The sequence below is a fragment of the Lynx rufus genome, unplaced genomic scaffold (assembly GCF_022079265.1).
Source record: "Lynx rufus isolate CCGP_SWC_20201006 ecotype Redwood Valley unplaced genomic scaffold, mLynRuf1.p SCAF_20, whole genome shotgun sequence".
In the NCBI taxonomy this organism is placed as follows: domain Eukaryota; kingdom Metazoa; phylum Chordata; class Mammalia; order Carnivora; family Felidae; genus Lynx; species Lynx rufus.
Genome location: NW_025814835.1, coordinates 18381557 through 18407487, shown reverse-complemented (window position 1 = coordinate 18407487; position 25931 = coordinate 18381557). Strand labels below are relative to the sequence as shown.

Sequence of the window (25931 nt, the reverse complement as noted above, 5' to 3'; positions counted from 1 at the left end):
AATGTCAAGAAAGTAAAGCTTTGACCAGAAGGAGGAAAGTGGGCCTGTGTGCTCCCATCTCAGGAACAGGAGGCCGAGTGTATGCTGGGAACGTCAGAGTGACAGCTATCAAGAGACCAGAAACAGGACCCGATTCCTGCCCCAGGGCTTATAACAAAGGCTCCAACCAGGCTTTTTTCCAAAAATGTTTTTAATTCCGACATCCATCTTAATGGCTTACGGTAGCCTAATTTAGCCAGTAGTTTGTTATACTAAAAATGGAAGCTAATGATTTCAGCTAAAAACAACTAAGTCAGTGCCATCAAAGTATATTGTAAGAAACTGATTATCACAGGCTGCATTTGTTGTCCCTTCCTTCTCCCCACAGAAAGGCTTAATAAGATTCCCACAGCAACAGCAAAAGGCTTACTTCCTCCCCTGGGACCCACAGTTATGAATGTGTTCTCTAGAGGGCATCTACCCTCCCCCCTCCGGCCACCCCACCAAGAGCTCTTCAAAGACTCATCTCATGCAGGGAGCAGTGGTCCCACTAGAGAGTATCACCTGCTACTACAGGTCATATTAGTGTCGTTCGGCAAATATTGATGACATCACCCTATTTCTCTTCAGTACCCACCAGTACTCAGCTCGGGGCGATACAGCTCAGCACACTTTATCCTTTCCAAAATACTAGATTTTGAAAAGAGGCACAACTTTTAAGAAAGAGCAGATAATACTCATACCACTTAACTGTCCATCTGGAAGAAATCCAGCCCAAAAAAGAAGGGGGGCACGCCTGGGTGGTTCACTTGATTAAGCGTCTGACTCTTGATTTCGGCTCAGGTCATGATCTCACAGTCATGAAATCAAGCCCCGAGTTGGGCTCTGCCCTGGATCTGGAGCCTTCTTAAAATTCTCTCTCTCCTTCTCCCTCTGCCCCTCTCCCCCACTCACTCACACACATGCTCGCTCCCTCTCTCTCTCTCTCTCTCAAAAAAAAAAAGAAAAATGTTTTCAGGTGCCACTGCTGGAATTAACCAGGAATTCTGATTAGGTAAGTACATTCAACACAATTATGACATGACTACCTATTTTAACTGGCAACAATTCAAACATAATGCAGATTTCTTGATTCAGATTCAATCCATTTGCTGTATATACTCTGAAACCTCATGATGCTAGTTTCCATAAAATGAAATGTGTCACAAAAAGCCACCTGGACTGGGAAATTACTGAAGGGACTTGTTACAAAGGGATCTCAGTTATTAGGCAATTAGGACAAAACTCCTGAGAATATTTACAAAGCCTTCCTGGGGCATGACCTTGATGAAATGTCTTTAATTTTATAATTTTTGGAAATAATGAAAGGAACGGTTAGCTTTTGTCTTCCTCTGAGGATTCTCCATTTTGCTATTGAGACTGCGAAACTGAATGATTTTAATTCAGGGCACTAGTTTTATTAGCAGCTTAGAATTTTCTTTTCCAGCTTGTGACATCTCAACAAATTTCCTAGTTCCATCTAGTGTTGGGAGGCATGTTCCTGTGCCATCTTCAGATTCTGACGGAAGGGGTTTCTCAGGCTAGGTTAAGAGCTTAGAGACAAGGTACTAAAACAGATGCGTTCCGTGGCCCCTGGCTTATGCACCTGCACCGGCACATGCGCACACTTCCGTTGAGGTCTGTCTATGGCCGCCATCTTTAATTGATGCCCTCCCGCTGTAGCTATACAAGCTGGCCCCTTCTCCCAGGCCCACCCACCCCCAGAATGGAGGCCTGAACGCAGCAGAGTTCTAGGACTGAGACCCATGTTCCTATATTTTGGGACCAGTGCAAGTCTTACCGCTGCCCCTACTCACTGGTGTGGGCTCACCCTCATGGCTTAATAACATTTTATTTTATTTATTTATTTTGAGAAAGCCAGAGACGGCGTGAGTGGGGGTGCAGAGAGAAAGGGAGAGAGAGAATCCCAAGCAGGCTCTGCACTGTCAGCACAGAGACCAACAGCGGTGGGGGAGGGGAGGGGAATGGGTAATTCAAACCCACAAACTGTGAAATCATAACCTGAGCTGAAACCAAGAGTTGGAGGCTTAACTGACTGAGCCACCCAGGTGCCCCATTTAGTAACGTATTTTAGATAAACACACCGGCATCTGACTGAGCAAACAACCTCTCTTACATACCTTAGAGTCTCTTGGATTAAATACCCAATTTATGAGAACAGATAGCCGAGGGGGGAAAAATGCAACATTTTATTCCAGGGAACTCATCCAACCAAATTAATGTATCAAAAAGAATCAAGAGAAAAAAAAACTATTTTCTTTCTTTTTTTTTTTTTTGAAAACACCTATTTTCAAGATCAGCTGAACATGTAAATGACCTAATATGACTTTAGAATGGTGGATACAATGCATCTTCTGACAGGCTTAATTTGGGCGACTTGGAGCAGAAAACCCACTTTCTCTTCATATCGAGATAGCCATCATTGTCTACATAATCCCAGTCACAAAGAAAAATTTAATGGAATCCTAGAGAAATGTTACATTCTGTTCATGGATTTACTGAGCAAGGATGTGTACTCTGAGGTACTATCAGGAAGTCGTGAGTAGTTACTATTTAGTCAGCACCAAAAAGTCACCGATACACATTTTTTTAAGTGGGCTCCACTTCCCATGTGGGGCTTGAACTCATGACCCTGAGAACAAGAGTTGGATGCTCTACCAACTGAGTCACCCAGGTGCCCCCCCCCCCGCATCACTGATACACATTTAAAGGGCTTTTAACGTTGAGTTTCATTTCTCCAGATATGAAGTAAATATTCTTTGAATGCAAACATTTCTTTTCATTTAAAAAAGGCTAGTAGTTCCAGAATGCATATCCTTTAGAAGAGTTCCTTCCTTCTGTGCTGTCCATACAGGGAGCTGGGCCTTACAAGGACCCGGGCCAAGCTGAACCGGCTCAGCGTCACAGCCCCTGCAAGTTTCCTGTACAGGCTGATTCATCAGTTCAAGCCAGGTCTGCCTGGCTGCCAGCAGCTCACTGCTAATTACCAGGGCAAACGTGTATATTTCAAAGTTGGCAAATAGGATAACCCTTCTCAAAGGCTATTAGCTCTGCCACGAGCAATCGTTGATTTTGTCCTACGAAATGCTCCCCTTGAGTATGATCCTCGCCCATCTTTGGTTAAGAACAGTCAAAGGTAACACTCCTCAGGACAACAAATGCCCTGGGCAGTGATCCCAATAACTCGCCCTTTGTCTGTCACTACAAAGGCCGGGCTGGTCCCCCTCAGAATCAAGGATATTATTCCAGACAGCCCAGTCACTGTTGATACAGAAGCTCCCTTAGCAAACGAGGGGTTTCAGATACCCTAGCAAGAGCTCCTGAGCTGCAGTTTTCTGTAACGTCTCCATAATAATATGTATTTGGCTGAAGCAGGCCCTCCGCATGACTGAAGCACAGGGAATGGCTGCAAGCCTAACCCGCCTTCACTAACCCAGAGAATTGCCTTCACTGTGGGACTCAGTCTACCTTGAAACTAATCCCCCAAGAGCTCACGGAAACAGCCAACTATCTCTGCCTTGTACCTTTCTCTGGAAACACAATCTACCAATAGGAAAACCAATTTGAAAAAAAAAAAAAAAAAGCACATTACTCAAATTTCATAGCTGTTATCAGAGTGGGAAAATTATGAACTAAAATGGATGGCATGTTTCTTTCCTTGTATTACAAACTAAATTCCTCCTATTTAATAAGTTTGATTATGAATGAACTTGCATTAGTTTTGATTTAACAGAGAGCATGAATCAAATAGTTAACACCTTAATGATGTGATAATATTTATTAGCACAGTAAATCCTGAATATAGGAGATCTATGATTCTTCTAATACTTCCACTTTATGAACTGGCTTTAAAAACATCAAAGACATGCTCTTTTGAAGAACAAAGTTTTCGAGCTTGGACGAAAGAGAAGGTAATCATTACAAATTCATTACGGATCCATCAGAGATTTTTTAATCCATTTAAATCCAAGTAAAGGAGATCAGATTCTGATCTTACATTATTTCTACAATTTTAGAACAACTTTTCACTCACAAATTCAAGGTTACAATGGCATTAAAAATATCCACAGGAAAAGACTGGCATGAGATAGAAGAATATGATTAATTGCTGTTGCATTAGAGTGATTTTTTTTCCCTCTATTTTTCAAATTTCCAAGAGCAGGGTTATGTCATTTTCACGGTAAAAATTATAAATTAAGAAAGAATTCAAGATTACAAAACAGCTGACTTTATAAAGTAATTCTTCAAACAAACGGGCAGAAAGAAGGCATTCAAGCAAAATAAAGAAGATGCTCCATGTAAAGTTTCACCAGGTCCTGGGACAGCTTTAGAGATGAAGCCCATTGTTAGTATTTCCCGGCATCACAGTCCTTGGGGACGGGAAGCAGTGAGAGCCCCCTTTCCTGTGACACTGCAGATCCTCACCAGGCAAGTATGACCCATGCTGGATTTCTACAGGTTTATTAGCCTTGTGTGCCTGGGGAATCTTAACGCACTTTTGGAATCTGTACTCGATTTGGTTTTATGGTGAGAAAAGTGAGGTTCACACGTAAGTACCACAATGACCAGTTAATGGGGACATCACCATTAATTGCTGAAAAAGCAGCCATTATAGGTGACCATCCTGCCTCATTACTGGCCTTCTGTAACCCATGGGCTTAGAGAAAGATTAGGTAACAGTTCCTTTTCAAATTATATTTCCTTCAGTCAAGTCTGTTCACTTAAAAAACAAGACAACTATATGCACAAGACTGTAAACGGATCTCATTCACACTGACAGCCCACAGAGGGGACTCTCCATTAATCACCCATGCAGGTTTTTTGAGCAATAAACCCCAAATCGGTATTTAAAATATGTGTGCATCTATTAAGATAAATTTTTAAAACTTAGTTTTTAAATAGCCCAGTGGACATTCCAAACCGGTAACTTTACCCAGGGAGGGGGGATATAAATGCTTCCTGTATTAGGATATAAAAATAGAAAACCCCAATAAGGATTTCAGACTCTGTTCCTCAAGAAATCACACAATTTGTGCCCAAAGGCGGTACAGATACCAATGTAACTTTCTTCCCTGATCTCTGAATACATCTCCTCCACAATGGAGGTATCTGGGGGTTGGGCATTTGCCTAATCCCACGGGGTCCTCTGGCTGGGGTCACAGCTGCTGGCTGGTGAAGAAGGATTTAGTCTCCCTGCAGACAGGATTTACACAGAGCGGACAACTCAGAGTCAACTGCTTGGAGCACAGCTCGTTTGACTGGATGTGTGACAGCACCAAATCGGCCAGGGCCTGGAAGACGGGCGACAAGAAGCAAAGATTCCTCAGAAGCATCAAGTCTGCTCTCTCCCCACGCGCCTCCCTCCCCCTCCCATCTGCCCAGATAATCACTATGGCTGGGGGTTTCTTTTCGTCTGAATTATGGCTACTTTGAACTGGATTCTATAATATCTTCATTTCCTAAGGATCCTCGGCTTAGACAAAAGTTAAGATAGAGATTTTAGAGAAGAAAATCCTCTTACCCCACCTGCTAAATCTGGTCTCTGAAAGGCAGATCTTAAATCAGACATAGTTATAGGTGGGTAGAAAATAAGAAAATCGGGGCTATCTAAACGAAAAAGGAGCAAGAGCATAAGGAATTCGATTTTATTTTTGTAATTAATTGGAACTCAAAATGTTCTAATATGTGAGAAAACCAATATTCTGTAAGAGCTTCTCAGAGGATTACTCTCCGATATGTTCTACGAAAATGGTTGCAACAGTATAGATACCTTGGAGAACAATGGATTTCCATTAAGAGACTCTGCTCTTCTGATGTTTTCAACTCCACACTGAATCAAATGAGAAAAAGAGGGAAAACCACATACACATTTTATTTTCCTTTTTTTTTTTTTTTAAAGAAACTGCTACAAAAAAGTAACCAGACATAGATACATACACAACTTAAAGTGCTACTTCCAAAGTGGTCCCAGACTGCTCAGAAATGAAAACAGCCACGGGACCAGACACAGATGTTGATTTTCACCTCTGTTATCATAAAATTGCTCTCAGTTTCTATTCCTTCCCCCACCCTATTACCTTCCCATAAGTGCTTAGTTTCCAAACCGTTTTCGAGGCTATATTTGACAGAATTCTCAAGTCATTCAAATCTGCTTACCATTCTTTTTTTTTAATCTACCTTTCTAATGCGTACTTTTACAGACTCTACCTAAGCAGAATGTTGCTTTAATTAAATAAATCTTTATGCCCGTTTTGATTCCAATTGCCAAAAGAGGTAAATTAATTTAATGTCTGGTGAACCTAGATGGGATCCAATGCAGAGTTGGGTTTTTAAATATATTCTTACACAGAAAAATCCAAAATAAAACCTGAGGACTGTTTCACTATCATCCTTGCTTCCCTCCCCCCAAATACCCAGTTGATGATCCCCCAAATAATTAAGAAACATCTAATTATTGTTCACTCAGGTAGTCAAAATCTTCTTTCTAAAATGCAGATGGCTTTTTTGTTGCTTTATCGTTTAAGTGAACTTCAACTGACAAGGGAAAATGGTGAGATCAGCAAACACATAGTTCTCAACTTAAAAAGAGACTGTATTCTAAAACTTCATGTAGAAGTCAGTAACGGCAGGATAACCAACACTGGCAGTGGTCTTTAACACTGTTCATGCGACAGTTACAGGATACAACTCTGTAGGGCAACCCAGTAAAATATCTACCACCATTTAAATTCCATTTCTAGGAATTTTATCTAAGAAAATAATTGGAAAAGTAAAAAGGAAATGATGTTTATTACAGAGCAGTTTAGGAAAGTACAAAGTTGGAAACATACTGATGCATACCGATCAAGGATTTGTTAATTATACAGATCTAACTACATTTATTGACTTGGGTCTGTAACATATTTTTAAGAAAAAAAAATTACAAAACAGTATGAATAAAATACCATTTTTGTTAAACATGTAGGAGAATACCATTTTTCTTAAAGTACACATACATTTAGAGAAAAAAGGGGACTTAATTTTATTAAAATATTAACTTACTATCTCTCAGGGGTAAGATTCTGAGTGAGCTCTACTCTCAATGTGATGCTCCTCTAAATTGTCTGGGTTCTTTATTATTTTTATTATCGATAAGCAGTAATTTCATCTTGGGGGAAAAATTCAAACTACTTTTTAAAGAAAGTTGTTTAAAATTTTTTTTTAATGTTTATTTATTTTTGACAGAGAGAGAGAGACAGAACATGAACGGGGGAGGGGCAGAGACAGAGGGAGACACAGAACCTGAAGCAGGCTCCAGGCTCTGAGCTGTCAGCACAGAGTCCGACGCGGGGCTCGAACTCATGGACCGTGAGATCATGACCTGAGCCAAAGTCGGACGCTTAACCGACTGAACCACCCAGGCGCCCCTAAAGAAAGTTGTTTTAAACACAGCATATTCTCCCATCAAAACAATGAAGTAAACTGTAGCTAGATGGTCTTCTTTATTCTATGGATAATCTATTCATCACTAATAATCCATTTGATTACTAAGAAATAATCTCAGTTTAGTAATGTTAACAACTGTGAACTATCATGCAATACAAAAACATATTTTCCGAACACACTGGTACGAACTATATTTGCACGTAAGTCTCTTTAGGAAGCTCATGACCAGCCAAGGTCACGGTGGGATACAGGAGGCACCATTACATGACGTCCACAGACAATGCTGCAACCACTTTCCCATCATTTCTGTATCAGAACTACTGACACCCTCCAACTTCCTCAACATTTGATGACCAGCGTGCATAAACAGAACCCCGTGGGGCTATGTGCCGGCTAAAGCTCTCTCCAAGCCGCTCGCACCCTGTCCCGTGCGTGCCATCCATTCTCAGTCCCGGAGAGAGTGAGGTAGCCTCTGAGGCCAGGCCTCCATCGAGCACGCATGGGGACGACCAGGGCCGGGAATTCTGGCAGAAGATGGGGCGGCAGGCGAGGGCTTCTGGGATCCCAGAGCTTCCACAGTCCCCATAGAAACAATGCTATACACTGGATTCCGGTTTCGGGCCGGCCCCCCGAAGTCATGAGATGGGGCAACAGTAAGTTCGTCGCCACTGTGAATGAGAACTCACATCCATCTTACATCATAAGACACTAAGGATGGTAGGCTTTATTTCAATAATCAGATTGATCACAACACGGTAGCAAACGGCTAATTGAGTGTATCAAAGAAGTCAAGGAAATTACAACACACTCTGCCTCAGTGTTCATTCAATGGTCTTCTCCTAAATGACAAAATCCAACAAGAAACCGTGTAAAACCCCAAGTAGAGGGCACTATTAGGCCCAGAGGAATGCTAACACAATACAATTCTTTTCCTCCAAACTGGCGAGAAGTCCAATTATTCTGTCTTAAGAAAATGTAGCTTTAGTACTTCCAGGTGGTATACAGTGTCTCCAACTAGATAAAATGATGTTGCTCCCGGTCACGGCTCGGCACCTGGGTTCACAAAGGCACAAAAGTGCTTCCTCTCTGCTGACGTGGAGTTAACTCAATGTGTTCAGACGAACTCAGTTTAAATGTTATTTGGAACAATGAGGCCACGGTACAGGCAAACCTATCTATCAAAGAACATATTATTTTATCCCTTCAAAATCTTTTTCTAATTCCAGTATGGTTAACATACAGCGTTATATTTGTTTCGGGTTTACAGTACAGTGACTCAACAATTCTACGTGTGCCTCAGTGCTCGTCAAGATGAGCCTGTACTCTTCAGTCCCCTTCCCTCACTTGGCTCACCGCCCACCCACGTGCTCTCCGATAACCACCGGACGGTATTTTTGAATGATGCAATTATATCGTTGCAGAGGAAGTTTCCTTCCAAAACAAATCACAACTTACGAATGGAACCAATAATCACATTTACCTCGTTAGCCAGAACTTGGGAGTACTCGATGTCCAGTTCGTACAGCGTTTCAATGTGATCGCTGGTAAACGCTATCGGGACCAAAAGAATGTTCTTCCTCCCCCTCTCACAAAGCCCTTTGATGGTCTCGTCTGTTTGAGGGCCCAGCCAGGGCATCGGACCAACCTGTGAGAAAGGAGAATGAACACACACAGGGACCCCTTTCTGCCCCGTGTCTGTGACACGCCACAGCCCACCGCCCTGGACGCACACCCGCACGCTGCTGAGAGTGAGGGCCACGCTTGACATTCGCATTAGTGGGCTTTGCTATTTCTCTGTTAAGCTCGAATCCTTCTAGAAGTTGGCATAATATAAATAAATAGCAATTTCTGCCATTACAACTAAAAACAAATAATACATTAAATCAATGAAATTCAACTGGTTGCTTGACTTCCCCTCCATTTGACCTGCCTGCAGAGTTCCTTCTGCTCATGGTGAACCACCAGGTGATAGAACATTCTGCGTATGTGAAAGAGCCAGATCTAATCATTTCATAACTAAGTCCTAAAATAGATGTCCTCAGAAAAGCTGACTGTAAACGTATGGAAGCCACCTACCTTGGACTGCCAAACCAGTCGGTAGGGGTTGGAGTAACCCAGCTTATCCATGACTCTCTGCACAGTGGCGCCCACCTCCTGAGGATAGGGATCCCCTCTGTTGACCACCTGCAGCAGAGACACATGGGTGTTCAGTCGCCAACACTGTGAAGGGGTCCAAGAGCCTTGGATTGTGCCGTGTGACCGTGTAAGCCGGGGACCTTCCCCACTGTCTTCTGCACTCAATTGCCAAACTTCCTCAGGTCTATTTCCTCATGGGCCAAAGGAGAACACCGCATTCACTCCTCTCTAAGTAGCTAGGAATATGTCAAATCCTATGTTCTCTGTTATTCGTAGGAGATTGATGTCTAACGAGGGAGGATGGGTCTTTCGGTTTCCCCATCTGAAATACGGAAAGCGGGAATCGAGAATATTGTGTGGACAGCATCTGGACCTGTGGAATCCACGGCACCAGCTTCACAGAAGGGGCAAATGCTGGTGGAGTAAGACAGAAGAGAGAAGCAGCTCATGGGTTCACACACCAGGCTCCTCGAGAATATGACCTATACCTTCAAATTCCTTTTTTCCCACTTTCCCCACAGCAAAGGACTGCAAGGCAAATGCTTTGTGCACAGCAAACGTCTGATAACTGGTCCTGACACAACAGCTTGTTAATACTTTTGAAAATGTTCAATAGGAATTTTATTTTTACTGCTTTAACATTTAGCTGTGCACTGACTCCACAACCCCTTATGCTGCTTTATTTAATAATACTTATTATATACTATCTAACTAAATATTATTTATTCCCACAATACTTATTACCTTCTGACATAACATACTATTTTTTTTCTGTAATATGGTTATTACCTGTCCCCCACCCCCACTCTCTGGGGACAAAGATTTTTGTCTATTTTGTTCATTCCCATATCCTACGACAATGGATAGACAGTGGATAAAACAGTACTTTGAATACAGTCGATAGACCAGTGCTCAATAAATACTGTTGAAGTGAAATCTGGATAAACTATTTTATGATATTACCAAAAGTTAGTTAAAAAGCCATTAGCATTAGAAACCTAAATGTAGAATGAATGAGGGAAATATAAAGTCGCCATTAGAACAACATAGAAATAATCACTATAGGCAAGATCTATTGAAGGATGCTGAAATTAGTGAGCAAAGGTCTAGGAAAAAGAAAGCATTTGCCTAGTCTCAAATTATCTCACCTAAGATATTTTAAATTACAGAGAGAAAAGCAGTAACTTTACTATGTACAAACCCAGCAGGTACCACCTCAGACAAATGGCCAAGGATCATATCACCAGTAGTAAGACGTGTTATTATTATCATGTGCCCAAGTACAATGCACTGAGAAGGACCAATCAGCATAGAGTGTTCTTCCCCGTACTACATAACCTCAATCTAATCGTGAGAAAATGCCAGACGTGGGAATGCAAGCTAGTGCAGCCACTCCGGAAAACAGTATGGAGGTTCCTCAAAAAACTAAAAATAGAACTACCCTACGACCCAGCAATCGCACTACTAGGCATTTATCCACGGGATACAGGTGTGCTGTTTCGAAGGGACACATGCACCCCCATGTTTATAGCAGCACTATCGACAATAGCCAAAGTATGGAAAGAGCCCAAATGTCCATCGATGGATGAGTGGATAAAGAAGATGTGGTATATATATACAATGGAGTATTACTCGGCAATCAAAAAGAATGAAATCTTGCCATTTGCAACTAAGTGCTTGGAACTAGAGGGTATTATGCTAAGTGAAATTAGAGAAAGACAAAAATCTCATATGAGGACTTTAAGATACAAAACAGATGAACACAAGGGAATGGAAGCAAAAATAATATAAAAACAGGAAGGGGGACAAAAACATAAGAGACTCTTAAATATGGAGAACAAACAGAGGGTTACTGGAGGGGTTTGGGGGGGGATGGGCTAAATGGGGAAGGGGCACTAAGGAATCTACTCCTGAAATCATTGTTGCACTATATGCTAACTAATTTGGATGTAAATTATATAAAAAAAAAAATTAAAAGGAAAAAAAAAAAGAAAATGCCAGACATATCCAGATGCAAAATAACTGACATTCCACTAAGTCATTCTTCAAAAATATCAAGGTCACAAAAGACAAGAAAAGCGTGAAGACTGTCAGGGACTGGGGGCTCCCGAGGAGACATAACAACGTGACACGATGCTGAAGCCTGAGAAAGCCTGGCCCCTGGCTCACAGCAGTGCACCGCCGTTAGGGTCCCAGTCTGGGTCAAGGAACTGCGGTTGTGCAGATGCGGCATGAGGAGATGCAAAGGGAAGGGTGTATGTGTGTGTATATGTATGTATATATGTATATACGTGTGTGTATATGTATATATATATATGTATATACATATACACACGAACCCTCTGTACTATTTTTCAACTTTTCTGTAAGTCCAAAATTACTTCCAAATAGTAAGTCTTTGAAAAGTCATCAAGAAGGGAGGGTGAGCAGCAGCAAGTACAGGGGAAAAGAGAAGCCTGCCAGAACAGTCTGCTTCCTTGACAGTCCCCGTCTTCCCCACCCTCCCTCATCCTCGCGACTTCATGGCACAGCCCGTCCCACACGGGAGCCCGCGCGGCAGAGAAGCCTGGCAACAGGGTGCCCGGCCCCGGAGGGAAGGATGGGGGAGTGACTGAGGGAAGGGAAGGCAGCACCTGGAATTGTTCACGTGCAAAAACGTGCTTCCTTTCCCCCCCCCCCCCCACCTCACCCCCTCCAGCCCAAGAGCTTCCCTCTGGCACGTCAGACACGGCCTCATCACACCTAGGACAGTTGTGAAAAGGATGCGGGCCGAGCGGCCGGAGGGGCATGCGAAGAGGCTTTGCGTGATACCAGAAGAGAGAGTATGAACTTGTTAGAGTAAAACAGGCAGGCTTCCAGAAGGGAGGAACATACTCCCGAGCCTCCTCCAGCTGCACCGGCACCTGCTCGGTTGAACGCAGGAGCGGGAGAGCTGTCAGGGCTCGACCCCCGTGACCACCAGGTGGCAGTAAAGACCGATTAGAGGGGTGGCCCCAGGCACTGGGGTTAACTCCATTAACTCTGGAGTTAAACCCTTAACACCTACGAAGACGTAATTCTTCGCCTCTCTGGCTTTGAAAGCAATGTGCTTAGGGCACAGTGATAGTTCTGAGCTGATGAAACTGGCCGCTCATTCCACGCACATCTCTATACCCTGCAGCGCACTGGCTCCATCGTTCTCGTTGGCAAACGGGCGACAGCTCAGGCACACAGGCGGTATTTTCGAGAACACCCAGCGCAGCGTGATAAACTGGGGAATAACCAGATGACCACTCGATACACGCCATACTCACTGGCTAAAACGTGGGCTCTGGTCTGAGCAAATTAGAAACTGTAATCATTTCCTGGAGTTCAAACAGCCCCTGTCAAGTCTTGACAAAAGAACAGGACGGAGTGTGAACGGAGGCTCTTCAGTGCAAGATACTGACTGAAAATCGGGTGCGCTCCTTCAACAGGGCAGGTAACAGCAGCCTTCCTCTACCTGCTCCACCTGTTCACGTACAGGAAAACTCCTCTACAACCCACCACCAAGTTATTGTTTAAAGAGGTTTCATAAGACGATATTTATTCACAACATTATAATTTGAATTAATTATTATTGGGTTTCCAGGAATGAGTCTAGTTACATGTAGCACCTAGGTGAAGTCTGAGATTTTAGAACTCGTCCTTGCACTGGGCTCAGGATGTTCTGGAAGGCGGGTCCCGTTTACCCATTCAGAAATCCTCTAGTGCTAGGTCATCCAACAAAACGTTCTTACTTACAGACATGGGCAGTGAGTGAGCAGAAAAGAGAATGACCACCTCACTCCTCTTCTCAGGTGGAAAGTGGTCCAGTTCTTTCACGATGTGGTCTGCAAAGCACTGCGGGAACAGCAAGAAAGGAGGGTCAGAAGGAGTTGGGAAGAAAGAAATGGAAGGAAAAGAAAATATTTTTAAAATGAGAGGTACAACAAGAAATTTCATGGCAACCCTCAAAAACTGGAACTCTCTTTTTAAAAAATTGCCAACAGTACAGTCTCCTCTTGCCGTGGTTCATCATCAAAATGGCTCATAACGGTTTCAGGGGCCTAGGGAATTTGATGGGAAACTTCTAAAGCTCGCTAATGGCTCACTGAAAATGAACGCTCTGGATCTGCTTCCCCTCGGGAGGAACAGGGCACACTTCCAGATGGAAAGGAAACACAGATGGGAAGAAGTTGTTTTAAGATCTCTCATTTGCTCGGTTAGCAGGAAAACAGCTTACGGGGTCTTTCTAAATCTTCCTTAGTTTGGCTTTCAGGCCTATCACATTAAAACACATTAGACAGAAATAGTAGAGGAATAAGAAAATACTATTCTATTTTTACGACCTTTTCCTTCTGAGCCCAGCATCCTCGCTAAGTCAATCTTCATAACAACCTTCATAACAACAGACCAGAGGTTGTGCAACTCTCATTAAATTCACAGAGGGGGGAAGAGGCGGCCGACGTGGGGGCCCATTCAGTCACATCTGCGGGACCTGGGCTACAAGGCAGGCCCGCCTCCGCCTCCAAATCTCTGTCCACCAGACCAGTTAATTCCCTCCGTCTAGTTGGCTCTTTCCAATTTACATCAATAGGTGCTGAAATACCCGATCTGAAGAGGCTTTCTTTCATCTCGCGCTTTAATCATTCCTTGTCATTTAACTCATAAAGCAAATGCTACAAAGGACATTAATGGGTCAATTGACAAAACTGGAATATGAGTGCAGATTAGATAAATTTAAGTATCAATGTTAAACTTACTGAGGCTGAATATTGTGTCACAGTTACAGAAGAGACTATTCCTGCTATTTCGATGGAAAGGGTGATTTTATAGATGTAAGTTACTCTCAAAAGGTTCGGGGAAAAAACACGTATATATGCACACACATGCACACACACAGAGGATGCAAATGCTGGCGAGTGGAATAAGTGCTAATAATACATGAATCTAGGCAAAGAGTAGAGTTCTGTACTATACTTAGTCTTGTAACTTTTCTGCATGTTTAAACTGATTTCCAAATACAACGGTTTTTAAAAAATTATAAAGGACGATTTACCAGGACCACGTACATTTGCCTGTGTTGGTATTTTGACATATCAATGGCTAATACCATAAGAAGGGCAAATAAATTCCCTAATCAATACTGAAATACTATTAACCTTCCCAAACGCTCAGAATTTGGTAAATAAATACGCTAAGGTACAAGAAGGTGCCTAGAGAGTTTCCTTTTCAAAATTTATAATTTATCTACAGAGTAAATGTAGTAAGATTAGACATACACAAAACCAGTGGTTTTTGCAATGTTTGGACACTAAGGACGTTCAGAAAGGATCATGTTTAGAGGGACAGTGGCCTAGGTAAGGAGGCCCACTGTCAAGTTTACATAGGAGACTAGAATATATGTTTACTCCAATTACCCCAGCAGCTAGATAAACAGCAATATTAGAGATGACAGTAGTAAAAAGACTGCTTCGAGTAATTACTACCTATAACAGGTAAGAGTATTTTTAGTGTTAGGTTTTAACTTTATTTTTAGTTTCCAATTAGTTGAGGCTTTGACTTTTTTTAAAGTTTCTGCTGGATAGCAAATCTCCTTGTGTCATTTACATAATGTTAAGAATCAAGCCTATCTATAAACTTCCACTTCCCAAAAATTTTAGTATTTTTCCTTCTCTCAGCTCACAGAACTACAAGTAGAAACACAATTTGTTACGGCTTACAACAGACGCTAACACCGTCAAAACTGAGGAGCCATGGGCCAGCCGAAGTGCTACTTAAATCATCCCAAATCCATCTGTGGTATTTTCGATGTGCGATCTCTCTGCAGAATGAAAGAGGCAGGCGGCTCTCAGAGCCTTCAATCACACCATCTAGGAGGGCAGATAAATACCTCTAAAATTCCCTTTCATTTTGTGAAGGGAGACTTCCTCAGTTAAGAGACCTTTCCATCTTTCTGCTTCCCCCCTTTTCAAAGGGCTGAATTTTAATGCAAATCTAATTACTCACTCGATCAGGGCAGGCAGATGCTGTGCAGATCCCTCCGTTCTCTGCTACCACATGTCGGTGCTGACCTGAAACCCCTCATTCCCACCCACAGGCCTCCGGGAGCAAAATAGTCAGAGCATACTGGGCTACCTGGACCCAGCAGTACAGCAAAGGGCACTGAGACCACAACCACACCTCTCTCTAAGGGACGGCACCTTCTTTTCATTTGCACTTAAAACTGTTTTTCAACCTAAGTGTTAACCCCTGACATCACCTCGGTGCCCAAGGAACCTGGCCTGCTCCAGGGGAAGAGCAGGCTTGCTTTTAAACAATGTCTAGCACCATCTAGTGGTAGAGATTTTAAGCGACTCCAGGCTTTTAAAAAAGATGGTAACCTGGGATCTTTCCACAGAATGTCCACAGAGTGAAATAGACTGGAGGAAACCCGAATCACTTATTAATATGTCTCCTACCTAAACTAACTCACAGGCAGAAGCCTCCTTGGACAGAAAAAAACTGTATTTGTACGTTTTAGGGTAATTACCAATACTACTCTCGTACAAGTGGCAAAAAAGGATTTAATAACACCAATTCAAAGCTATTGGCTTCTGAGTTATAGTTTTAACTGATTCTCCAAAAATCAAGCACCTGTTGATGGAAATATAATTGTGTAGGCAAAATGTGAAATTTCTCCTAATACATGACTTTCTCAATTGAAATGTTAAATCTACTTTCGTGTCAGAATGTGTAGATTTAGTACCTTTAAAAAATTTTCAAACATTTTGTCATTTTAAAGGCTTTAGAAAATACAGGATCTCTTGGTCACCCCGTTATGTAAATTGACTGAAACACTTCGTATAACCTTTAACGTCCTGGTTATTGGGAAACACAAAACTCAGGACACAATTCTGCTACAGTTTGGAACTAACAGTGTTAATGTGAGGAAAGGAAAGACTCTAACCTTTAAACCTTTATAATTATTTTCTCTTGTCATAATAAATGAAGACTCTAATACTGTGTTTTAATCCCAGCACACCATTTAAGCAAAAGAACGGTAAGGCTCAGAGGGACGCCACAAACGAGGCAGGGACCAGAACGTGACCCACGCTGGAAGCTGGGCTGACGGAAGCTGCTGGCAGGGGCTGGCTTACCTGAATGAGGAGGGGGTGTGTGGGCCACCTGTCAATTGTGCTCCACTTCATCGCAGGCCTCCTTCCCATTTCACTATAGTATCTGTAAATGGCATTTAAGCTGCTGCCTGAAATATACAGGGGACCACGTAGTAGATGTGCGTTGATTATAGTGAAAATAAAGAACAGACTAGGGAAGGCAGTAAGGTCAAGATAGGTAACTGCTTCTATACTGAATCAGTCTAATCACAATTATTTCAATGCTCTAAAATGCATATAGATTTAACTACCCTGCAAATGGAGATCACTAAAAAGCAATCAATTTCAATGGCTTTTCAAAGACCAGTGAGGCCATTTCTAGTGAGAAACACGACAGCAGAGTATTTATGAAATATGAGCAGTCGCTATTTGCAGAGACCAGTTATAACAACCAAAAGCATGTTAATTCCCCCACCCCACCCCGACACACACACACACACATTATGAAGGTAATCAACCCCAGCAGAAAATGTAGGAGGTAGGGAAGAAAGGAAAAAAGAAACTGGCCATGACCCAGCATGCTAATACACTCATCATTTTACTCCAGCATAGTTCTTTCTAGTCACTTTCCTTTATAGCTATTTTGTTTCACGAAGTTGTCATTTTAGTATGTATGCAATTTTGTATCCCGAGTACTTGGGATATTTTTACTTAATATGATGTGATCCATATTTTCTACGTTACAATAAAAGCTTTACAGCCATCTTTTAAAGTGACTTGGGTTCTTTTTTTTTTTTTTTTTAAGTAGGTTCACACCCAGTGTGGAGCCCAATACAAGGCTTGAACTCATGACCATGAGATTAAGACCTGGGCTGAGATCAAGAGTTGGACACTTAGTGGACTGAGCCACCCAGGTGCCCCTAAATGACTTGTTGATAAGAATACTAGCTTATTGAGAGCAGTCTGTTAAGGTTTATATGAGCATTCTTTATTTCTACCTGCTTCTACAAGATTTTCATCATTTCCCAGAGTTAAGTTAAATGGAGACCAAATCCTTACAAGTAATCTAACAAAACTTGTCTTTTTTAAAAAAAAAAAATTTTTAGTGTTTACTTATTTTTGAGACAGAGAGAGAGACACAGTGCGAGTGGGGCAGGGGCATAGAGAGAGAGAGAAGACACAGAATCCGAAGCAGGCTCCAGGCTCTGAGCTGTCAGCACAGAGCCCGACGCGGGGCTCAAACTCACAGACCGTGAGATCATGACCTGAGCCGAAGTCGGACATTTAACCGCCTGAGCCACCCACGCACCCCAAAACTTGTCTTTTTAACCAAGAGGTCAAAATCACAAAAACTCAAAGACTGAAGGAAGGCAGGTGGTACGCACACAATTCAACATTTTCTTGGCCTAGTGGAGCTGGCGCTGGGGCTAAGGCTAATCCTATGCAACTCACCCTAACACAGAGCCTCTTCCTCAATCTTAACATAGGGCAAATGTTCCAAAGCGTTTCCTTGCTTCCCAATACCCATCCTCTGGTTTCTGTTAACTACGAGGACTGTGAATCTGATATGTCTCCATGTTAAAATACCAGCCGGTAGGGTGCCTGGGTGGCTCAATCGGGTTAAGTGTCGGCCTCTTGATATCGTCTCAGGTCATGATCCCAGGGGTCGTGGGATCAAGTCCCATGTCAGGCTCCATGCTGAGCATGGAGTCTGCTTAAGATTCTCTCTCTCCTTCTTCCTCCGCCCCTCCCCTGCTCACACTCTTCCTCTCTCTCAAAATAAATAAAAACATAAAAAATAAGAATAAAATAAAATAAAATAAAATAAAATAAAATAAAATAAAATACTGGCCAGGATACAGCCATATTTAAATCAAATGTACACTTAGCCTAAAACTTAATTTTCAGAAAGATAAATGAGCTCCATTCTGGAATACAGCGAGTCAGATAAATCCAAATTGAGTCTGCTGCAGGCTCAAAAACAATCTCTCCAGAAATCGTGGAGAAGTCACCATCACATTCATACTGCAGGCCACATTTTACAGGTGAATATCATTTTCAAGACTTCTGAAGCCACAAAAGGACTTCTGGAAGCCACATTAGTTCTTCAGGGCCACTCAGAAACATTTGATAAACTAGCAGAAGTAGTAATTAAGCGGAAAACAGAACCAAAACAATTGTATGTGATTGATACATAGCCTACACTGGCTGTGCCCCAACAATGTGTGTGTCTAAATGACACAACGGGTAAACAACACTCTCGTGGTCTCAAAGAATGGATGTGCTTTCTTTTTTTTTTTTTTTTTTAATTTATTTTTGAGACAGAGAGAGACAGAGCATGAACAGGGGAGGGGCAGAGAGAGAGGGAGACACAGAATCTGAAACAGGCTCCAGGCTCCGAGCTGTCAGCACAAAGCCCGATGCGGGGCTCGAACTCACAGACCATGAGATCATGACCTGAGCCGAAGTCGGACGCTTAACCGACCAAGCCACCCAGGCGCCCCTGGATGTGCTTTCTAAAAGCTTTCACATCTCAGAAGTGAAATGTACCTGCCCTCTCACAAGAGATGTACCAGTAAAACTCACCAACACCTGAAACATACTGGTAGAGTCAGCTGTGAAATGAAACCCGTAGTCAATTCTCTGTCATACAAATAATCGTCTTCTTAACTTGTCTGATTTTTAGAGCAGACATCTACATTTGAGGTATATTTTTTAAAGCAACGCAAAAGTATGCTTAGAAATTTATAAAATCTGATTCATTATCCAATAACATGTTACCAGACATTTTAAGTTGTAGAGGTATATTTCCAAAAGAAGTCACAACTCAAACTCTTGAGGGTGTCTGAAAACTCAGGCATTTTCATAGGGGCTCTGAACAAACATTTAAGGCACACAACAGCTTTTGAATATTTCCTCCAATGGCCTTTTGTTTTTCTTTACAGTTATAGAAATAAGATGCACCAACATCCAAAAGCAATCTGGGAGTAAAAATATGCTGATCCCAGTCCTTGAAACAGAATGCAAACAAATGTATTTGTGGGCAACAGCAAGAAACTTTACCTATTACTGGTGATACAGAGAAGAGAACACATGATTATTTTCTCCAGCTCCAGCTAAATACATAGTAAGCAACACACGGTAATATTTTCCAAAGTTCAGAACGCGGAGAGAAGTTTACAAAGGGCACCTCGAGCTGGGCTTTGGTTTAACCAGTAAGTCAGCCCACAAATGAAGCTTAACACAAACACACACCAATATCTCTAGTGCTACCTGGGCACCTCCACTTTCAAAATGGAAGCAGCCATCACCTTTTTACGTTAATAAGAATACTAGGGTTGCCATCAAAGTAAGGTTTATTACGCAAACATAGAAAGCGGCTTAAGGTTCATCACTGATCCATTACACAACTGCACTGAAGGACCAGCAGCAGACCGCCTTCCACCCACCGTTTGTAATTCCCGGCCGACTGGCCCATAACTCAGGGGACAGATGAACCATGAGATTTCAAATGGACTGACCTGAACTCTCGTGTTTAAAGCAGACGGGCTGGATTTGCCATTCAAATTGAAAATGATTTATCCTTTCCTTCCGCACCCAGGTCCCCCGGCTACCAGTGCCGGGGCCATCCCTACCCACCGTCCCGCTGCCAAGGGGAAGGCTCACCTGTGGTCGAGCAGCTGTACTGTGGATACTGCGTGAAGGCAATAGCCCTTTCGATCCCGTCCCTCTCCATCTCTTCAATTGCTTCTTCTGTTAAAGGATGGACATACCGGAATCCAATATAGTATTTGTGAGGGGCTATTAGAAAGCATGTGTGGAGAGGAGAAAGTATTAATCTTTATATAGATTCCTTGGAGTCGCCAAACATAATGCAAAGCCCGGAACAAAGAACAGTTAACCTAATTTCCTCTGAGGCTGATAATGTGGGTAAGTTTAGAATATTCCTTGGATCTTATCCAGTCTTCAGCTAGTGCGTGGACTTTTAAGCACTATTTTCTGGGATCAACTCCCCCACCCCCCATCCCACCACACACACACCCCTTTACTTAATTAGCACGGCAGTTTTTAAAATTCAAGCTTCTGTTCCTTATTCTCTGCTCTTGGCTGAGATAAGAGAGACTCAAAGGAAGGAAGAACTAACACTTATTCCTGAGGTTCAGCCTCCTCTTACATACCAGACACTGATGGAGGCTTTGCTTGTATTTTTTCTTTCACTTACACCCCATTTTTCAGATAAGGACACTGAAACTCTCAGGGGTTCATGAACCTATCCAAAGTCACACCTCACAGGTGGTTGAGCTGAAATTTAATGTGGGTCTCCCCAACTCCAGAGCCCACCCCCTTCCATGCCCCCCAGCCTGTTTCCACCACCCGCGGTTCCCTCCTCCTGTTCCCTCAGATTCCAGGTCGCCCAGTTAAGCTCTGGGATACCCAACAGAAATGCGTGGATAACAAATGACTGAAATGATTCTCCTCATTTAATAGATTAAGGAAACTCAACAACAAAGCTTAAACTGGAGGCACTGAGGGGGCGCCTGGGTGGCTCAGTCGGTTAAGCATCTGACTCTGGATTTTGGCTCAGGTCATGATCTTGTGCTTGGTTCATGAGATGGAGCCCCATGTTGGGCTCTGGGCTGACAGCAGAGACTGCTTGGGATTCTCTCTCTCTCTCTCTCTCTCTTCCTCTCTCTCTCCCTTCCGCACCTGCACTCACTCTTGCTCTCTTTCTCTTTCAAAATAAATACATAAACATTTTTCTTTAGCTGGGTTAAAAAACCTGGGTGGCTCAGTCAGTTAACTATCCGACACTTGGTTTCAGCTCAGGTCATGATCTCAGGCTCGTGAGTTTGAGCCCTGCATGGAGCTCTGCTCTGACAGCATGGAGACTGCTTGGGATTTTCTCTCTCCGTCTCTCTGCCCCACCCCTGCTCACATGCTCGCTTTCTCTCTCTCAAAATAAATATTTTGAGACACTCACACACACACACACACACACTCATACACACACACACACACACACACACACACACACACACACAAACTGGAGGCACTGATTCAGATTTGAAATAAATGTTCCGAGCACGTAAACAGCCCAACTCAGTGCACAGCTTTGCACTCCTTCCCCATGTGTTCCTTACAAACACCTTCTCCTGTCCCTCCTTTGTCCTTCTCCATCTTTTTGTCCAGTATCTTAAAAGTATCCACCACATGGGGTTCCTGGGTGGCTCAGTCGGTTAAGTGTCCGACCTCAGCTCAGGTCATGATCTCACGGTTCATAGGTTCGAGCCCCACATAGAGCTGACAGCTCAGAGCCCGGAGCCTGCTTCAGATTCTCTCTCCCTCTCTGCCCCTCCCCTGTTCACGCTCTTTCTCTCTCTCTCAAGAATAAACATTGAAAAAAAAATTTTTTTAAAGTACCCACCGCTACACAATTTCTTAGGCATTTATAAAATCATAAAACTGAAAGTTTCCTCACATTACCTGTCATTTCATAGGATAACGCCCAACTCACACTCGGAGAGGATACTGAGAATATACTACATAAACATTAAACAATAACAGAACCAAGATGATGCTACTGTCCAAGCATTAGCAGCGGCTGCCACTAAGTACAGGACACTAAACTGCCCCAAGAAGGAAAAGAGAAACATTCCGGTTGAAGTGAAGGAAAAGAGAACTGCCCATTGTTCACCTATCTGCATCAAACATTCCACAGTGACTGGACACGGGGAACCGGCAGCCGATGGCACAAGTTCCCAAGGACGGGAGCAGACGGCGGGAGGGAGAAGCACGTGCGCACATGGAAGGATGGCTGGTCCAACATTCTCTGGCTGGGCACCGCAAAAAGAGGAAGGAAGGGGTATAAGCAGAATCATATTCAGCTGTCTGTCCTTTCTAGGCCACCAAGTTTACGTTCTGTTGCCTAAAATGGTGAACGGCAGTTGAAACACACCAGAGGGCACGACTCCATAAGCAAACTCCAAAATGAGAGCATTCAAGGACTATGTGGTTCATCCTAAAACTGCCAACGTTCACACTATCAAGCCCATTTCTTTTGGTTTGGTTTTTAATATTTATTTACTTTTGAGAGACAGAACGTGAGCAGGGGAGGAACACAGAGGGAGACACAGAATCTGAAACAGGCTCCAGGCTCTGAGCTGTCAGCACAGAGCCTGATGTGGGGCTTGAACTCACAAACCATGAGATCACAACCCGAGCTGAAGTCGGACGTTCAACCGACTGAGCCACCTAGGCACCCCATATCGAGCCCATCTCTAAGGAGCTCTGGGGCATCTAAGCTGAGGCTGAAGTGGAATTTCCTTTCTAATCTACTTTCAGATAATACTATTATTAGATTTCTACCATAAGATCCTCCAAGGCTACAGGCCAACAAGCTTCTGGCATTCTCTTTTCACCTTCCAAAAGCTGCAGCCTCAATGCCTGGGGCCTGGGAGTTCCTTGCAGACAAGAGAGGTGGAGAGGACACCCTTGCAGATAAAGGCAGGGTGGTGGCCTCACTTTGAAGTGAGGGTGAGTAAAATATTCTGGAAGGAACAGATATGACTGGCTAAACTGTTCCACTGAAGATGGCCTGCACAAGCGGACTGTAGGCAAGTGGCATTGTGCTCCCTCTCTGACCGGGCCTGTCCCGAGGAAAGAACAAATGTCTCCCAAAGAGCCCTCGCCAGTTGGGATGGGTTTCACACCGTAGCCGGAGGTCACCGGCAGGAGCACGGGGACAGAAATAGCCTACGGATGTTGACCACCACAGCTGGCAGGGGGCGCATCTGCTCCGGTGAGACCAAAACACACGACTCACTGGCCCAGCCTAGTCCGCCCTTGGAGCCACTGCCCAGCAGTCTTTGGTGAGACCCAGGAAAAGAAAAAAAAAAAGAACTCAGAATTGGATTTTTGAACAGCGAAACTTCATTCATTTCCAGCCCATCAGTTTAGCTCCACAACAGTTCAAATGTCTGATTTGTGCGTGACTCTTTGAGAGAAAGGTGTGAAATATATAGCATAATGCTTTTTAATTTGTATCACATCACGAGCCCTATGCCCTGGATGAATAATACTAAACGCTCACAGTTAAGGGATTTTTGTCACGTACGCTGCCCCAGGCTGATGCCTTTCGGGATTATCGTATTGAATATTCACAATGATCCCAGAAGTAGGGCTCTGTTACCACCCCCATTTTCAAGATGCTGCTTCGTGGGGTAAGTCATCTGCCTAAAATCCTACAACCAGGACTGGGGAAGCCAGCCCCATCTGAAAAGAGCCACCCTCCTCCCCATCAAGCATCCTGTAAAGAACAGAGTTCTACAAAAAAAAAAAAAAAAAAAAAAAAAAAAAAAAGAACAGAGTTCTACAGGATAGCACGTACGGCTTCATGAAAAGCGGTCAGATTCTACGTAACTAAACTATCATCTTTGGAATGTATTTTAGATTTACTTTTGTGAAATGATTACACTTCTCATCTAGTTCCTTCTGTATTCCCTAAATTCCTATAATGTGGTGTAGCCACATGAAACCAGTTCCAAGTTATATTCCCTCATAAAACTGACCCTGTGAGTTAGTAGTCAATTCTATGCAAAGCCAGTGCAAGCTGCAATTTCTATACCAGCCACCAAGTCACAACTACTTCCCTAAAAAATGAGAGCTTGAGGGGTGTCAGGGTGGCTCAGCCAGTTAAGCGTCCAACTCCTGATTTCGGCTCAGGTCATGATCTTGAGGTTCATTGAGTTTGAGCCCCTCATCGTTCTTTGTGAGGACGGCGTGCAGCCTGCTTGGGATTCTCTGTCTCTGCTCCTACCCGCCCCTGCACGCAAGTTCTCTCTCTCTCCCTCTCTCTCTCAAAACAGATAAAATAAACTTTTTTTAAAAATAAGAGCTTGAAACATTTCTATCCGTTATCATCACATTGTTTTGCCGAAAGAGAATCTTTCCCAATAGAAATAAACAAATAGACACAGTTTAAAAGTATACTTTAGGGGCGCCTGGGTGGCTCAGTCGGTTGAGCATCTGACTTTGGCTCAGGTCATGATCTCACAGGTCGTGAGTTCGAGCCCCACGTCGGGCTCTGTGCTGACAGTTCAGAGCCTGGAGCCTGCTTCAGATTCTGTGTGTCTTTCTCTCTCTGCCCTCAACCCACTCACATTCTGTCTCCGTCTGTTTCAAAAGTAAATAAACATTAAAAATATTTTTTAAAAAAGTATACTTTACAATTTTGTAGGAAAGTAGGAGAAGGGAGGAGGAAGAAGGACAGGAACAGAGGAGAGGCAGAGAAGCCAGAAAGCGGGAAGGAAAAGCCACACCAAGGGGGTGAGGCACCTGGGTCTTTGTGACTGGGCTTCAGGTCCATCTGTGAAGTACACAGAATCTCTTCCTAGATAATGTGGGCGAGCCCCTGACGGAGCCACAGAGCCACCCCTGATAATCTGGGTCTTCGGCACAAAGCTCCCCAAGGCAGTTTCCAAACCTGAAGCCACCTCATTTTTCCTACATCTGCATTCTGTGCGACCACCGGCCCTCATACTCGTTGTACGTAGCATCTCTCCGGTAAGTCTTATGAGGTCTTCTCTCTGTCACTTAACAGACGAGCCTGCAGCGGCGGTCCCTCCCACTGGCCCGAGAGCTCCTAAGTAGAAACCGCAGTTTTGAATACGAAAAGCAGTATCGAAGTGCCGAAGTATCGAAGCAGTATTGAGAAGCACCCAAGGTGCCACTGACGAATCAATGAGTGGACGTTCTTGGGCCTCATTAAGCGCCACAGCCTTAACCCCACAGCAGGTGTGCCAAAGCTGTCAGGGGGCCACCTACCATGCAGGCGACAGCAATAATTTAACTTGCCTGCTCACAGGGCTCCAAACGTGAACCACAGAGGACGGCGATAGGTCGCAGGGTCACCGGTACCAGAGCCCTCTCAGGACCAGGCCCTGGAAAACTTCCAAGTTCTAGAGGAAATAAAAGTAGCCCCCTAGAGAATTTACTCTCTGCCTCAGTGAAAACTACCAGGAAGCTCAGCTCCATGAAGGTAAGGGTATGACTCACTCACTACTTTATCCCCCGTGTAGCCAGTGCTTATAAATACCCGGTGGTGGGGCTGGGTGGAAGGACGGACGGAAGTGGGAATGAATATGTGAACGAGCAGGTACGTGAGTGAGCAAAAGGGCAAGTGAATGGCGTGAGGACGGAGGAAGCATGATTGCTTGGGACATTAGTAAAGTGACT

General features: G+C 43.5%; 1 protein-coding gene and 1 non-coding gene across 3 annotated transcripts in view; one reads left to right on the top strand and one right to left on the bottom strand.

Annotated features, from left to right (window-relative positions):
* Positions 1 to 3968: 3968 nt before the first annotated feature.
* Positions 3969 to 25931, bottom strand: part of FECH (ferrochelatase) — a 37004-nt gene continuing 15041 nt past the window's right edge. The window contains exons 5-11 of one of the 2 annotated variants that reach the window (XM_047086237.1): positions 20364 to 20498; positions 16740 to 16846; positions 13363 to 13461; positions 9541 to 9648; positions 8945 to 9109; positions 5810 to 5869; positions 3969 to 5330 (exon numbers count right to left, since the gene is read on the bottom strand). In XM_047086237.1, the coding sequence (XP_046942193.1) occupies positions 5196 to 5330; positions 5810 to 5869; positions 8945 to 9109; positions 9541 to 9648; positions 13363 to 13461; positions 16740 to 16846; positions 20364 to 20498 (809 nt within the window). In that variant the 3' untranslated portion in view covers positions 3969 to 5195. Of the gene's footprint in view, positions 5331 to 5809; positions 5870 to 8155; positions 8518 to 8944; positions 9110 to 9540; positions 9649 to 13362; positions 13462 to 16739; positions 16847 to 20363; positions 20499 to 25931 lie in introns of those variants that run through there. The other variant, XM_047086238.1, reaches the window with a different exon arrangement.
* Positions 24696 to 24780, top strand: TRNAQ-UUG (transfer RNA glutamine (anticodon UUG)). The gene has a single exon. It is a non-coding gene; the product is annotated as a tRNA-Gln (tRNA).